The 17,298-nt window shown below is 42.4% G+C and overlaps 1 protein-coding gene across 1 annotated transcript in view; it reads left to right on the forward strand.

Annotated features, from left to right (window-relative positions):
- The window catches only part of LOC104162428 (CUB and sushi domain-containing protein 2-like), a gene marked incomplete at its 5' end in the record, with an annotated part of 281,493 nt that overhangs the window by 131,940 nt on the left and 132,255 nt on the right, over positions 1 to 17,298 (forward strand). The window contains 3 exon segments of the mRNA XM_009701143.1: positions 1,764 to 1,885; positions 7,416 to 7,519; positions 12,744 to 12,856. Coding sequence (XP_009699445.1) covers positions 1,764 to 1,885; positions 7,416 to 7,519; positions 12,744 to 12,856 — 339 coding nt within the window.

Here is a 17,298-nt window from a genome sequence, read left to right on the forward strand (position 1 = left end):
AACCACTCGTGCTCATTTTGCCCTTGGCCATTTTGTTTTCATTCCCTCTCTCTTTCTAAAGAGTCTCATGCATAATTGTGATATTTGTAATGCTAATAATGAACAACTTGTAATGTTTTTAATTAAATCCCTCTAAAGCTCTTAAAGTCATAAATAGGTATTTTTTCAGTTCTTTTTTCTTTCATTTCATCTGCAGATTTTTTCAAGGCTTTGGAATCCTGTCTAATTCTTGAAACAAGCCTAGAATAAATTGAATCAGTGTAAGAGGATATTTGGCATAAATATGTGACACTATAAAGGAAATTTATGGTGTCCTGTTGCAAGAGATAAGAAGGGATTTGCCTGCATTATTATGGTTCTATGAATCAACGTTTTTTTTTAACTGCTAACTTTTGGGTTTGTTTTTCTTTTAAAAAATGTTCCATTTGCTTTTTATTTCAGCTTTATGCTGTTTTTTTCTGTTTGTTCCATTTTGTTATTGGGTATTGAGTTTTTCTCAAATGGCAGAAATCAGGGTGCCTGGTGAGCCAGCTTTTAACCCCCGGACTGTAACAGTTTCTAATACCTAGTGGTCAAACCTCTTGCCACTGTTAGGGAAGCTGAAAAAGAGTCTCTCATCTACAGCAGATTCCCTCTGGGTCCTGGGGAGACTCACTTAATCCCTTTGTGCTCCTGTTGCCCACTGTTAAAATGGGAATAACAGGACTGACCTTTTTTTTTTTCCTGGAAGGTAGGGTGGGACATGCGTAACGAACCCCAGGATGGAGTCTCACATAGGAGGGTGCAGGAGGAATGCAGTTTAAGCATCATGGATAGATGCCCTCAGCTCCTTCCTGAGCTGCTTCTCAGAATTCCTCATGTTCCCTTGTGACCACCTGTGTAGTCAAACAGTTTGGCCAGGAGATCATTTTCCATGCTTTACTGCTATTTGGAGGGGGAAAAAAATGCCGTAGGATAAATTCTCAACTGCTGTAGACCAGCATCGTGTTCCTTCAGTGAATAAGGCAGCGTTGTTGCAGATGCGACATGTGCAAATATGGCTCCTTTGAAATTTGTGATAAATTAATGCTGAGGATCCATCACAACAGCAGAGGCAGTAACAAAACCAGGACACTGTTCTTCACATTTTCTGGTTAAATATTACATCAAAGGAATACCAGAGGCAAAAATTTCCCTGCTTAAGTGATTTTTTCAGTGTCTGCTTTACCTAAGATGTTTTTAAGGTCTGAAGTTGAGCTGCCATCTTGGTTCTGAGTCCACAGTCATCTCAGAACGAAGTCAGCCCCCACCTGAGAAGTACTTGCTGTGCAGTGGTTTTTGGCCTGCAATGAAGGAAGGAAATATGGCTTTCTGGGGATATTAAAAAGGAACTGTGTCTTACGTGGCATCTTCTGTGTAGTTGATTTCACTGTCCTGGATATGAGAGTATTTCTGTGAGGGCTTTAACGTAGTAAAAAATAAATAAAATCAGTCGGAGCACTAGAGAATTGGTGGTTGTTGGTTGGTCTGGTGGTCCATCTGTCTGATAGCCCCTGGAAACACCCCACTCATCTGTTCATCACAGATAAACCCTTCATCTCTGTTACATGGGAAAAAAGGAATCTTTTGGCTAGCGAAAACAACACAGAGCAGCAATTTTTAATTCTCTCCCACTTCCATAATGTATGCATCTTTACTTCTCTTCTGCTTGAACAGAGAACACAGTATACATCCCAAAGCTAAGAGACCTCACTCCCACATCTGTCTTGTTTTCCTCTTTGCAGCTAGAATGTGTGATATGTACCTTCGTGGTCCCAGTGGTGTGATAACTTCTCCCAACTACCCTGTACAATATGATAACAATGCCTACTGTGTGTGGGTCATCACTGCACTCAATCCAGCCAAGGTAGGTCTCGGAGATGCATCTCCATGTCATTACTTTAGTGCCTTAGTTGAAACGTTGTATGTGCTGCTTCAGAGCTGCTGTGCTGCTTCAGAGAGGACCAGTCTCTGATATTTAGTTGTTCAGGTTTCTGTTGCTGATGTTTTACTCCCCTCTTCCCCCGCAGACTTCTTCCACATGTTTCTCAACTGTCTTTAAAGACTGCAACACATCACATTCCCTCTCTGCTGAAAATTCATTTTGTTAAAGGATGTAATTAAAAGTGAATGTAATTATTTTTAATCGAAACCTCTCTAATATCTTGTCCTGAATGGTGGTGAAATGCCAAACAGCTTAGCAAAGCATCTCATTAAGCCAGCTCTCAGTTGGGGCAGGAAGGCTGTGCCGGGAATGCTGATTTTTCACTTTCTTTTGGCTGGTAGCTGGCCTCTAACAGACAGGGATTTCAGTCCCCAAAGGGCAGAGGGCAAGTGAGGAGGGAGGTAGGGTCCTATCTACTGCTATTTATGCAGTATTGTAAATTTGGAGAGTTGTTTCTGTGTTCACTGAGGTTTGGAAGAGGGAAGATTGGTGGGGTGTGTTTGGTTTTTTTTGTCCCCACTGGTCTGCATGTGTGATTCAAATCTGTTGTCACTGATCACGTAGAGGACAAGGCTTGACTGCCTTGGCCTTTGTAAGATCAAGTCCTTTCCATTTTCCACTGGCTCCCGGGGGGCAACGTTCAGTGCCTCGCAGCTTTTTCCAGCCCTGCAAACTCAGCCTATTCCTCTCCTCCAGATCTGTATGGGAACATAAGAAGAAAAATTACTTTTCTGTGTAGCTCAGAATACGTTTTCTGGGGTTTTATTCACCATTTTTGCTCTCAGAAGACAACAAGTTTCATTCTTTTTAGTATCTGGGTTCCTACTAACACCTTCTCCATTAGCTCGTGAGCAAATCTTACACGCCAAGGCACTGAGCCGATGTGCTTATTCTGTCAGTTATGCCTAGGTCCTTGCCTCTAGACAGTCTCGCATTTTGGCATTCTGCCTTCTGCCACTGATCCAAGGAAGGCCTTTCACAAACGTGTTGGTATCCCGGGATCTCATCTTTTGCTAGAAATTGTTATGGTCTCTGGAAATACCGGCAACCATCTGCAGTTGTAGCCTGCTCGCTGCTGCTGCTGGGGTGGCATCTTGTGCTCTCGCCCCCAGCGCTTCGCTTCCCTCTGGGGCACTTGCCATGGCAGGGCAGCTCAAGCTGGGGCTGGCTTGAGAACCTCTTGAGTTCTGCTTCTCTCTCCCCATTCACCCAGTTCAAGTCTTTCATAAGTGCACATCACTGGTGGGTTATGATTGTAATGAGGAATAGTCCTGTGTTCCAATTTCAGAACGAGTTTGTATTTAAAGGGCTGTCATTAGCTGGTCATTTCATCCAGCGGATGTCTGGGTTTGGCTGCAAAGGAGCATAGTAATGACCCAAATTCCAGGAAAAGCGAGTGTGGAATCAGGATATTTTTCAGTGCTGATTTATTAGGAGTGATTTACTGGTTAATCAGACCTAGGAGGTTCTCCTTCATCAGGGTAATGTGCAAGTGGTGAGCAGACCACATGTAACAGCAGCTATTACTGCTCAAGTGTCAGCTGTGTTCCTCAGCCTGTGGTGTGCAGGCCCTTGGGGATGCATTGCCTGTGCACGGACAGGTCATTGAATGCATCAACATCTTAGGCTGTGTGTTATACGTTTCTTTATTTTTGTGCATCTTTGTGTTTCAAAGATCAGCAAAATCCAGTTTTTGTGTATATACAATAGTCCCCTGTGTTTGGAAAGAAGTTGTAGTGAGCTAGATGTAGACATGCCCTGGGTGTTATGTAGGCTAACGCTTCCATTTGGGTTTTCTGGCACAAATTATGAAGGAGGAGATGGCAGCCAATTGTCAAGAGATGCCTATAGGCCATGTCCACTGTTTTACTGACCCTTTGTCGCATTGCTTTCATGTTGAATGTTGGGAGTCTTAATTTTCAGCTCTGTTCATTTGCTTTTCTGCCAGCCTCACGCACAAACTTTTTCTGCTTTTCCTTCAGCAGTGTGATAAGACAAGCTTCTACTTCTGTAAGCCTCTTGGGCAGACTCTCTCATTTTTTCAAGAACTTACTGTCTTTGTGAATTTCTACTTACGGGAAGTTTCTCCTCTTCCCCTGAATAGTTTCTTCCTCAGACTTTAAACCTGAGTAATAACAAACTGTTGGTTAGAAAACAGAATCTACAAGTCCTTGGCTTTCATAAATCATAAAGGGGATTGAAATTGGTGAAATCCATTTGTTTCAGTACTTACCAGCTTGGAGCAGAGACCATATCTGATTGGTGAAAATAAAAAAAGGCAAGTAGGTTCACTGGCATGGATCATTTCTTTTGTCCAGCGAACAGCTCCTGAGGCTGGCTGCGTTGTGCGTAACCCAGTATAGCACTGGGAGTTGCTGGCGTATGAGTTTCGATGCCAACTCGGTCACTGGTATTCCTACCTAACAAGTCATACAGTGCTGCCTCTGAAAAGTACACATAAAACTCTGACTTAAAGCATGGCCCATGTTAGAAACATATTGCTAAACGGAGAATTCACCTCCCTGACTCACGTTGCCTTTGTGCGCGAAGAGTGTGATCTCATCATTGCACATTCCCCAGCATGGGTGAGGGAAGGATTGAAGATGAATTAATTAAAATGCCTGTAAAATACTTTGAAGATAAAAAACATTATGGGCCTGAGCAGAAGCCTGCTGAAGTCAGTGGTAATCTTTTTATTGACTTGAGTGGTCTTTGGATCAGGTCCTGGTATATGAAGCTTTTAATATGAGCGATGGGAAAACCACTGAGCTGAATTTAGAACTCATTTGCAAGTCATCTGTTCCATATTTGGAAAAGAACTGTGAGCCAGATTCACTGAGCTACATAATCCCCTCGAAGTTTGCTCAGAAACCTACATCAACAGTATTAAGGGCATAGTGCTCTTCAGTTGACAACTTGGAATTATTTCCTATACAGAGGGTGACATCAAACCTATTTGGGGGATATTCAGGATATATAGGTGTTTTTGCTGGTCACCAGTGCCATGGGAATTAATTTCAACCGCAGTGGAAAAATAGATCACATGGGAACTGAGAAATACATATGATAATTGGTGAATTTGCATCAAAACTATTTCTGAACCTTCTTGACATAATGGATGTCACTGGTTGGTATTTCTCCTGGGGTTATTCTCACCTGCAGTCTAGCTAGCCAAAGAAAGCTCTGTCCAAGCTTCTTGTGTCATCAGTGGAGAGAGATGGTCCCCTCCAGAGGATGATTCATCCCAAATGAAGATAGATGCTTGAGACTGGGGAGAAGGCGGGGGGACGGGGGATGAGTAATGTGTGCTTGTAAAGCATTTGAATATAACTGCAAGAGGTACTGTTCTCCATGGAGAGAATTATTGTGGTTTTTTCCTGTGAATGTGACTGCACTTCAAATCACTTTGCAGTGCGAAGCCTTAGAATCGGGTGTCACATTCCAGCCTATTTTCTTGACTTTACTAATTGCTTCCTGTCACTTCAGCAGCTTAAAAATGAGGTTTTGTGTCATCCGTGTATTTGTGTGTGCTGGTAGGTCTCTTGTTTAATGAATCATTAAATAATTTTCAGCTTTCAGACCAAAAAGAAAATAGGAAAATGGATAAATATTGTATTCAGCATCCTGTTCCTGTGCCACAAGGTTACAGTCTTCAGTATACTAGAATATAATTAGTTATTTAATTAGGGTCAGACTCCTTAGAATGCAGTTTACTTGAATGAGTGATTTAACTAATGATGTGTGCCATTTTACAGCACTGTGTTCTTTATATTAATTACATTATTCCATCATTACATGGCTTAATAATAATCTGCACAGGTTAATATTTTGGTACTATGTCTAAAATTAATGGTTCCAAACTTCCATGAAGTATCACACGGGCCCCTGTTTCACGATCCTGGGACTTTTGGCTAATACCCTATTTTCAGAATGTCACAGCTAAAATATCTAATGTGTTTTTCTGTGCATTTGAAAATTATTGATTGCATTTATATGTAGAAGATGGTAGCACATGACAGTTCAGTTTGAACTATATATACATCCATGATTTTTTAAAGAACACTCAAGCCATTCAACGTTTGACTAACCGGTGTTTTCTTAAGGGATTGAAGTTGAGTAACTTTTGACAGAAAAAGGTTGTTAGCTTCTTAGAAGGTCCATATAAGCCTTGAAGAGACTGTAAAGGCATGCTCACGTTTAATATAACACAGGTAATGGTTGTTTTTGGTTTTAACTTTGGGACTTTTATCCCTCTGTGATTGTACGCGTGCTCAAGTGTTTGCAGGAGATGCTGCTTTTATAATAGGCAAGAAATTACAAGACAAAGATTTTGATATTCCTGTGCCTTGCTTCCTTGCCCCAAGTCAAGATGTGTAGGATGGCATCATGTGTCTGTGGTCCTTGGCACACGTGTAGGTCCTTCTCCTTAATTACTTTTGGTAACTTCTATGTGGTGTGAAATAGCAAAAAGTAGTGTGAAACTAAATTTGGTAATTTAGTCTGTTAAAAGTTAGGAAACTTCATACATTTACAGGCACACGTATGAAGGTCTGGATGCATTCAAGTGTTTATGTGCTTCCCTGGATCTGGTCTGTTAAAAAGCTGCAAGAAACAAAGTTCCCATTGATTTCTTCTGATGTTGTGGATGTAAAGCACTTCTGCAAATTAAGCTTTCTTCCTTTTCTGTTTGTCACCCTGTCCGAGGCTGGATTAAGGACCTTTGTCCCCTAAGTCACATTGTAATTTTTGGTTATTTGAAAACAAGAGATTTCAAAAGCAGCTAAGAGACTTGGAACACAAACCGCTCAACTTCCACGGGACCTTGGCTCCTAAACGATACGTAGGGGCTGCATAAATCAAGTGGGGGTGAAAGGCTGGGGTAGAGCAGGAGGGAAAATACAGGAAACGAACAGCTATGGACAGATATGATGACGATTGTGTTTGCAGACAGCTTGAGACAATTTCCTTGAGCTACCCCAGCAGTAATTCACTTGAAGCCTTTCTTGGTCTGACAGAAACTTTTGAAAGCCAGGGGAGCTTTCTGAGCAGCACAGAGTAAAAGACAGACTCTCTGCACCGTGTGTAACAAACATGCTGCCTGTGTGCACATTCAACTCCATCACCATAATCTCAGATTTATGAGAGAAATGGTAGCAGTACCTGGTGAAAAAAAGCATGCTGAAATCCCAACACACATATCTTTATCAATAAAGTCATCCAGAAAATCAATAGATAAAGAAAAAAATCTGAGAGGTGATTTCAGTAAGAGCTCAATCTGTCTGGAGCGAAGTGCTACAGGGCTATAAAAAGTGAGGACACCTTTGGTGATGTCCTGAAGATATTAATGCTCTTAAATTGCTCCTCAATAGACAAGCAGATAAATAAACAAGACAAGAGAACCTGCTGGCTCCCTTGGTGGTTGATTCATATTAACATGCTGCATCTTTGCCAGGTTATCAAACTCACCTTTGAAGAATTTGAACTAGAAAGAGGATATGACACTCTGACAGTGGGTGATGGAGGACAAGTCGGAGACCAGAAAACTGTGCTTTACGTGTAAGTAGCGTGTCCTTTGTCCCTGTGAGAAATCCATGCCTAAGTTTTACCTGATGAGACGTAGCTGATGTGTTTGGATGAAGGAGTCCCAGTCTGCTTGTTGTACCTCCCTGGATGGTTTATGTGCTGTTTGTCATTTTTGGTGGAGCTGACTGTTCCTGGTGGGTTCGACCGTTATCACGTCCTCTTAGGCTTCAGCTGACAGAAGGGCTCTTGCCTCTTTGCTGCGCTTCTCTTGAGTTCCCTTTGTCGGGCCCCTTAGAGGCTGAGGCTGTCCAGGGGGGCCAAGTGAACAGGATTAAAGTTTGGGTACAAATCTGCCGCAAATCAGGCAAAACCTGAGAACTGCTTGGATCTCTCTCCTGTGCTCTCCTTCTTGTGCAGTCGTTTTTAACAGTGCAAAGTGGCTGTAAATCCGTTATCTTTGAGTGACATCCTGAGCCTTTTACACCCGGTGTGCATTTGTGTAAACGATGACACGTGCTTCTTCAAGGCTGAGGGTTGGTCCCACTCGATTTATACCCTTTAGTTTGCAGATGTGATGTTCTATGGAGGTTTCTTCAGTAGAGGAAACATTGTAGATAGTCCTACTTTTCTTCCAGGCCTTCCTATATCAGCGTTTCGCATCTAAACATGGGGGTTTTTTTGTTGTTGGTTTTGTGGGTTGTTTTTTTTTTTTTTGGGGGGGGGGGGGGGGGTTTTTGTGTGGGGCAAATACACTTTAGGTAATTTTGCCGCTTTTGGCTGGCTTTTTTCCCCTCAGTTTTACAGAACCAATCCAGCCATGCTGAGGAAGAGATGAAATCTCTGATGTTGACAGTTTTTAGAATAAAGAACTGCTGTTGTCAGTCTGTTGGTTTTAGAAGATTTGAGGACCAGGTGCTTTACATTGTAGTGCAGCTAATACAGGGAATAAAAGGGAAATGGGCTCTGTGTTGGCACTTGCAATCTCCTACTCAGTGCTTATTAACTGGTTTTGGAAGGAGCATGTCAATCGGAATGATACAAAGGAACATGTGACTTAGTGGTTTGAAGGCAAGGGCTTTCCCTGACCCATGTGTGTTACAGCATGTAAGCATCAATTTCTGGTGTCTGCAACTTTTTAGACAGTTTTGAGGTTGATGAGAGCTCTTGGCTGCTCTGAGGAAGGTGTGTGCTGGGACCTCAGAGTTTTGGTGGAGAGTGGCAGTATGTGCACCACAGAGAGGTTTTTGCCCCCTTTAAACTTTTGCGTCTCTCTGACTTTTAGTTTTATGTGCACAGTGTGCTGCACTGAATCTGCACTGCGCTGAGAAGCGGTTGTAGTGGAAGTGGATCCCTGTGTAGGACAGGGGTAAGTCGGGATGTTTTACAATAGCCTCTATAAAATGCCACGCTTAAGAGTGAGCCTTGGTCGTCTTTCAGAAGGCAATTTGTTCTCATTAACCTGCTGATATTAATAGTTTATGTTTGCCCTTCCTTTGTAAAATTTCTCTGTTCCTTTTCTGAAGGGTCAGTGAGAAATCAATTTGTGTATCATTCAAATGTAGTTGTGATAATCGTGTATCATTCAAGTCCGCTTTACTGAAGAAACAATGATTCTGCTATAGCTTCTCTGAATCAGTAAAGTAGAATACTGTGTAGCTTTATGGAAATCCAACATTTAGAGATGGTTGGAGACCTCAGGGTGCTGTGCATTTGAGTACCTCAGGAAGTCTCTCTCGCTCTCGATGTGTCTGTCCTGAGCAATGCAGTTCTGTACTGCAAGCACAAAGTTACCTGGTACAGCCGTGCTGCGGTGCACAAGTAGCGGGGAGAGTCTAAAGCAGAGCAAAGGGTGAGTCGAGCCTGGCGCTGTGCTCGTGCAGAGGTATGCTGCTTGCGTTGAGCACCTACAGGCGTCTTGCTCCATGTTCTAGAGCTCGGTCGTGACCCGTGACTGTTCAGGTCCTGGCCATTTCTGAAAGCGTGGCTCCTTGCTGCGTTGGGATGTCATTTGCCTCTTGTGAGTGAAGATGTAAGCCAGTGGTGTTTGTCAAAGTCTCAAATGTCTTGAGGGCACTTGCAAGGCCAGGTACTGGAGCAGAAGCAGGGCAAAGTCACCGTGACTTTCGGAAGGAATATTTGAAGTGATGAACAGGGTGTTGGAACCAGGGCCACCAGCATCCAGCTTTAGTGTCTTGACTTGACTCCCTTCTTTTCTGTCTAATCAAAAATGTGTAAGAGCTAACATCTCTCCAAAAGCTACTCTAGCAAAGCTGTTGTACTCTTTCCAACTGGTAGAGAGCATTTCATATTGTGTTTTTTAATTCCTCCTCTTCGCTTGTTTTTCCACATGACTTGGCCTCCCACTCCATTTTCACTTACCTGAATGTTTGCTTGTCTTTCTGAAATCTCTGTTTCTCTGATGTTCGTTTTCCTATACATTTCTTTTCAGAACATGAACACCAGTGATACTTAGGTCAGGAACTCTAGCCTGCAATGTATATAAATGTAAAGTCTGATTATTGCAGAAGTGTTTGGTAATTAAAGTGTCACAGAACATTTCACAGCTGATTGGTCAAAATGTGCAAATTACTGTCAGGGGAGTAGTTTGTAATAACTTGCTGAAATGATTTCTCATTCCATCCCTTTTTGTTTGCCTAAAGCCCATGAAGATTTTTCCCGGATTTGATTCTAATCATTCCACCTTTTCTCACTCTATATTAGCTGCTCAACACCTTGCTAATGCAAATTTGGAATATCTGAGACTGCACAAGGTGTAGCATCTGGTATCTTCTTGCACTGCAGGAGAATTTCCCATTAAATTGCTCGTGCTAATCCTAACTGGGAAACTTTTTTAATTTTATTTTTAATCTGGGAGGATAATTGAAAACTAATAAAATGTGAAAGAGGTGTGAAGACCACAAAAACACTCCATTTGTAATGAATGTGGTTGAAAGTCCATGGACAACTTTTCTCAGCATTTGCTCTGCCCTCTTACCTGTCGTCAGCTGAATTCATCTATTAGGTATATCCATTGGATAAAAGCTGTAGGGTTTTTTGAGGAATCAACATGCAGAAACCTAACCCTGCCAAAGACAGGAGTTCCAGTTTTCTTACTGCTCTTCATTTATTCTCAGCTATTCAAGAGGAACTCAGTCCTGCAGCCTTTCAAATCAAGACATACATTTGAATCAACTTGCGTCGCAGCAGACGTTATCCCAAACCGAGGCATGAAGGACCATTTGTTTCCAGTCTCACTCTCATCCCTGTAAAATGCATCTTGGAGAACATAACAGATTGTTAGGCTGAGTTTTCTGACTTGCAGAGAGGATTTTATTCCCTAAAGTAACAAGCACCCAAATCAATCATTCAGCTTGTTAAAGTGGAATGGGAAAGCATGCAAAAACCTTTGAAGCACCTTTTTCTGGAGGTTTTTCTCTTGGTATGTTCCTCCTTCCTGCCTGTCTGCTGCTTAAATAACTTGAGAAGAGTCAACAATAGCACTTCTTCTGCACTCCCCATCAAACTCTATGGATGCAAAGCAGTCATTAAAACAAGATTACTTCTTAATTTATCAGCGCCCTGGGATCAATAAAATTTCTGAATGCAGGTCAAAGCAATGACAGAGCAAAGGTGGAGGCAGAACTTGGAGAGCTTTGATGGGCTTGGGAGACATGAATGTGATTTCAGGGGAAAAACACACTCCGGATTCCACGGTCAAAACTCGAGCAGTGGCTGGTTTCAGGTGTTACTGTAGTCCCTGGTGCCGATGTGACTGGTGAAAGTCTCTGGGATGGGGAAGGAGAGTTACCTGTATGGCAAGGTTGGTCCCATTTACGTTAGATGCCTGCAAGGCTATTGGAAAGAATCTGGCACTGAGCAGGTAGCCAGTGTTAAGAATGTCAAGCAAGTAGAATTAAGTGGCACAACCCCTCCAGCAGTCGTGTGGCATTACTCTGAACAAACAGGAGTTGGCAGAGCAGCCATACTGACTCCCATTACCCAGGAAACTGGGAATTGCAACAATTATGCCTGGAGGTTGCAAGTTACATTTATTCACAGGATGCTATCAACACGCAGCTGCTAGGTTTGTTCCCTTGCAGTATTGGTTTGCAATAATTCTACTTGGGGATCAATTTTACCAGGAAGTCTTTCAGGTGCTGCTGTCGTACTGGAGAACGGTGCCGGGCAGAAGCCGTATCTGTGCATACGTGTGTATTTAGATTTAAGCAAACACTACAGAAAAACAACCACCTATCCACTTGCAGTGGTTGCACTTAAGGTAATTTATAAATTTGTCACAGATGATACCTTAGCAGAAATAGTATAACAACAGCATTAAACACTGCTGCTAAGACAGGCAACATAACACTCATACTGCTGTAGTAATGATCCCTTCCCACGCGCTGTGACTCTGTTTTCAGAAGCAGAGGGAAGGGAAGGAGCTGTGCTCAAAGCGGGTGTTTGTGCGAGTGCGTGTGCCTACACTGGTGTTTGTGTGGGTGGGGGATAAAACTCTAAAGCTCTGTTGAACTACAGCGAGGTGATTAATCCCAAAGGCTGAACGAGCCGCACACGGCTCATTAATACGGGTATATTGGTGACATTTTTCTAAATCTCTTCAGCTGTCCTAGGAGTATCCTTGAAGGGTAGGCAATGTCCTGATCATCCCGTACTGCCTGGATTAGTAGCACTTTTCAAGGGCTCACGGGGCTTTCAGCAGATTTGAGGCTGGTGCCTTGTCTTCCAGGGTTTGGGTTTTTTTTTGAGATCCTTGTGGAACCACCTCTGTCAGGATAGAAATGTAGCAGAGAATGTGTTGAAAGTAAATTTTTGCAATACAATACTAGAAGATACTCCAAAGGCAGTTAAGAGGATTCGGTCACCGGTATGGGTTGTGGGAATTCTATATGCCTATGTTTGACTTCAGTGAGAAAGAAAATGATTACTGTTAATGCTGGATAATATATTGTAGTAATGGTACTAAATTATTATAGTGATGATGATAATAACTTGCAGGCCCTCAACTATGGTAGAAGACTCACTGTTTAGGTAGTATACAGAAACATACTGAGAAACTCATCAGTCTTGAAAATCTATCAGGTTTTTGGACAGTGTTCTGTTTTGGGGTTATTCTTAATCATGTTGGCATTGCACTCATTTTCTGCTCCCTCAGAGGTATACAGGGCCTTTATTTTGGTGGGAAAATAAGTCTGGGGAGACATACAGGCTGTTTACCTGTTCCTATTTATTTTTACAGCTTGACAGGCACCACAGTCCCCGATCTCATCGTTAGCACACACCACCAGATGTGGCTCCTCTTCCAGACAGACAGTGTCAGCAACTTGCTGGGATTCAAAGCAACGTATGAAGGTAATCGAAGCGTCTCTCAGAATTTACCTGGTTTTAAAACAATGAGGGATCAGATGGGTACAGTTATTGGGGAGAAAAGACAGGAAGAAGCTTCTATAAGTATATTGAAGCTCTGCAGATTTTTTCTTAAAAGTGAAGCTTTGCTCCAATAAGAACAGCTCCCATGATCTCTTTTCCTTGGAAGCAGACTGGATGGGCAATGTTTTGTTGCCATTTCTTCCACTTTGTTGGAAGAGAGTTGGAGAATTTCAGCTGATGGCAACAGACTCTGTGGGAGAAAATGAGATCAAGTAATCAATGGTTACAGTAGATTAGTGGTACCAGCTACTTTGAACTGTGACTAGTCTAGAGTATTGCAAATGCAGTAGAAGTTAGTGCTGGGATTTTTCAAAAGAAAATTGTGAAATGCATTAGGATGTGAATGCTGAAGTCTGTCATAAGCTTCTGTGTTTACTGTAGTCATAGGTATTTGCAAAGTTAGAAAAAGTGTGATGGAAAAGTAGTCCTCCTAAGTCATGTAAGTGACTGGTGATTCTAGCTGAAGCTTGTCTTAGATTCCTGGTTTGAGTTGTGTTTAGAGTTTTCCAGAAATCTCTCATCTTGTATCTCCGCATTTGGGCACCTAGGGTCCTTAGCTTCTTCTGCAAGCGCAGCTCTGAAGAACGTGCTCTCCATCCGATAGCCTTGTGTCCACGGAGGGGAAGCTTGTTTCCGTGATGCAGCCACCAGCACAGACACCCAGAACACTTCCACTTAGATGTCAGCTTCTTTTTGGTATTGTTGTCATCTTGAATCTCTTATCAAAGCACTTGAATGCCTTTCAGTTTTCTCTATGACCTGCTGGTACCAGAGATGGCATACTCTTTTGACTCTGATGCCTAAAAGTAGGCAGACAAATCTTTATCTAGGCACGGGGCCTGCTCCTGAAACGTCTGAGTACCGACAGCTTCCACTGGCATCAGCAGTAACATTTAAATCTGTTTCTTTCAGGGACCCTGAATGCACATTAGTGTTCTTTCATTTTAAAAAGTGTTTCTCTGGGACTTACAGTGTTTCAGGGAAGTGTCATATTGTGTCCAGGCCAGGACCTGCCCATAGCTGTGCTGCTGATTGATGCTGAAGTGACAGCAGTTAGAGCCTGAAGGGACCTGAGCTACCAGAAAAGCTGGTTGGACTAAGTGCCAGCATGTCCAGGCAGGCTGAGCAGTACCTTGAAGGGGGGAGGACTGGGTCGTTATGCTGGAGTATTTACAGGATTGCAGGACCAGGTCAGCAGAAAAGTCAGAGAGAGACATAGATGAGAGAGAATGGAATTGAAAGACGGAAAAGGCAAATCCAGCCTGGTTATCTAGGGAGCATCTTGATGGTGCCATTTCAGTCTTACTGGCTGTGACGGTACCAGCCTGAGAGCTTGCTTTCTGCGGTAGCTGTGATGTCTGTCTGCTTTCGCCTTTGTCTGCAGCTGATTCTTGGCAGCCTGGCAGAAGGTGCTGCTGCACCCCTACCTACCAGCTGCGGGTGGGTAAAAGCACCCTCCAGCTCTGCTTTGAGATCCTATCTGGTTTGTTACTCTCATCCAAAGGGCAACGTGGACATACACTTTCAGTCTTCTGATAAATCTTACGTTTACCCTATAGCATAGCACATAAGGTTGCAAAGCACATGATATAGAGACTTCCTTACACTGTTGTTCATCTTCTGTGAACTTTGGATCTATAAAGAGCTTGACTTCTTCCTCCTCTGACTTGCTTCGATGTTATTGGTAGCTTGATCTATAGCAAGGCTGAGCTGCTCTTGCTCCCCGTGACCTCACCACTCAGTTTGGGGATCACCATTATCATTCATGCTTTGGAGTCCTGTTGTATGGAGTTTCCAATGTCAAATGTCCTTCTCCCTTCCCTGCTCATCAGCTTTACCTGCACAGCTGCTGCCTGTTTTGCTGTGCTCTTCTGTGTCCGTAACCTCCTAGAGAAGGAGAAAAAAAAAAAGCGTTCTGGCTCTGCTGTTGCCTGATGAACCTTAAAGGAGGAACCCTTCGTGGGGGGTGTCTGTCCTGTGCGTGTATTGGAGGTAGAGGCTGCTCTCCCCCTGTGGTTCAAATCTTTTCTCTTTTTCCAGGCATCTTTACAGTTCTTGTCCAGCAGCTTATTGACCTTGCAAAATGGATTTGTGCATGAACAAAGACATACACCCTATGCCTAAGGTCCATGCTGGTGCTATCCTGAGGTTAAGCTTAACCTCCAGTCAGCCAGGTCCATAAAACTCAGTTTTTGCAAATGCTTTGAGTTACAAAGCAAGAGAGATTTAAGTAAGAGGCAATTAGCACTTGCCAAATACATTATGAAATTGTATGCAAGTTACTAACAAGTTTCAGTATCAGTTTTATGGCCATGATTCTTCCAAATTGAGAGAGGGAAATTACAGCTAATGGAGCTATATAAAGTCAAGACCAAAAATCTGCCTAATAGAAGGGCCAAGTACTGCTTATAGAGTATGTTTAAGTAGCCATCTATCCTAAAATGTGTAAGTTTTAGTGTACATTTTAAGCGTAATGCAGTCATAAAGCCTGTTGCTAGTGCTGAAACAGTTACGCCTAAGAGATTTACTGATGCACAGATTCAAGGACCTCTTGGAAGGAACATGCTGAGGAGGGCAATATGCCATCAGATTTTAAATGTAGGGTTCCTGAGAAAGGGGAGCCAACCAGGTCCTGTTGCTTCACTTGTGAGTGAAGAGAAAGTGTGTTTGCACCAGGAGGAGTACACAAAACACAAGGCATCTGGAATCAGGTTTTTCCAAATCTGCACTGCAAGATTGGATGCATTTGGAACAAATGCTCAGCGAGTGTAAATCAGTGTGACAGCATTGATTTTCAATTAAGCTGTGTCAGTCTTTACCAGCTGAGGATCTAGCTCATTAATGTTCATGAAGATTACTTCTAAATCTCCAATGTCTCAACTGCAGCCACTTTTATCCTTTTAAACAGACATTCTCTCATAATAGTGAACAATGTTTTTGAACCTCTAGTGCTTGTCAGAAGAAATTTGTATTAAGCTCCACTTTGCTGGAAAAGTCTTTTCTTTCTCACAACTATAGCGAGCTGATTGATACTGCAATTTAGTGCTTGACTTGTGAGAGGGCTTACAGCCTCCTGGGGTCCTGGGTCTTATCTTCTCCCTTCTCTTCTTTAATCTCAGATGACTTGTTCTGAGAATACCTTCCCCTTGGAGCTGATGCCTTCCACAGCCATCGAAATGGTTCTTTGAAAGTTCCCAGGTCAACCCCTTGTTAACGGTTGGCAATAAATAATTCCTTCAGGTAACATTTTCAAAAGTTCTTGGGAAATTCAGGGTTCGTTGAAGAGGATTCAGACTCCCATAATCTCATCCGCAATCCTTCTGCAGTTATGTTCCTCATCGGTGGACTGAAGATGCGTGGTCTCCCTCACAGGGGAGCTGTGGGGAAAAACGTGTTTCTGTTACGGATGAGCTTGAGGTTACTGCAAGCAGTAGTATAAAAGTAAATCAATAGTATAAAATTCTGTGGTAAGAGACAGAAATATTAAAACATGAAAAAATAGAACAAAGCCAGATTTTAATTTAATCTTATATTTGTATATTTTTAATATAAAGTAATAATTCAAAACTAAAACTAGATTTATAGACACACACACTAATCTAGTTTGGATTTCTGTTGGAATTGGATTAGTCTGGGTAGAGCTGACTAAGGTCTATGTTCTGAACTACCAGCATGCTGCAGGCAGGGGATGATTAAACAATATGTATTATTGTTGAAGTGCTGACTAAGTGTTTGGCTCTGGAGAGCTTAGCTTTGGAGCTGAAATTTAGCCCCATGGTGCTAAGAGGCTTAGGAGCTCTGCAAAGCTGGAGCCTGAAGATTTCTTCTACTGACCTTTCTGGTTTTAATCAAATAGGTGCTGCCCAAGGTGTTTGGTCAGATGAGCTTGCTGGGCTTCCACATCTGTTTTTATATATACGGTATATATAAATACAGAACTCTCTATATAGATGCCTGCATGCAAGCTGCATGTAAAGGTGTTCATACAGTTGTGTATATGTCAGATTGAGAACAAACAATAACGTGTCAAGTTGCCTGATCCTAGGAGACTTGGGAGGAAAAATATACCTATCTGAAACTAGTCCTCATACCGCTGTCGTTCAGAGCTGAGGTTGTGCTCCCCGGCATGGAGCACTCTTTGGTTTTGTCTAGTGAAACGCTCTCAGGTTTCAGAGAAGCCCAGATAACAGCTTTCATCGATTTACATGTATTAGTTTTATTTTTAGGTTCTACATTACCTAAGCCCCCAACATTGTTGACAGTGGAAGTCTGTCAGAAAACTTAAGTGTTTATATCTTTCCTACTCTGCTTTTCCATTAAATGCATTGACTCACGTCATAAAACACTAACGCTGAAATACTGCT

Source organism: Cariama cristata, unplaced genomic scaffold, assembly GCF_000690535.1.
Source record: "Cariama cristata isolate BGI_N322 unplaced genomic scaffold, ASM69053v1 scaffold4885, whole genome shotgun sequence".
NCBI classification, from domain to species: Eukaryota; Metazoa; Chordata; class Aves; order Cariamiformes; family Cariamidae; genus Cariama; species Cariama cristata.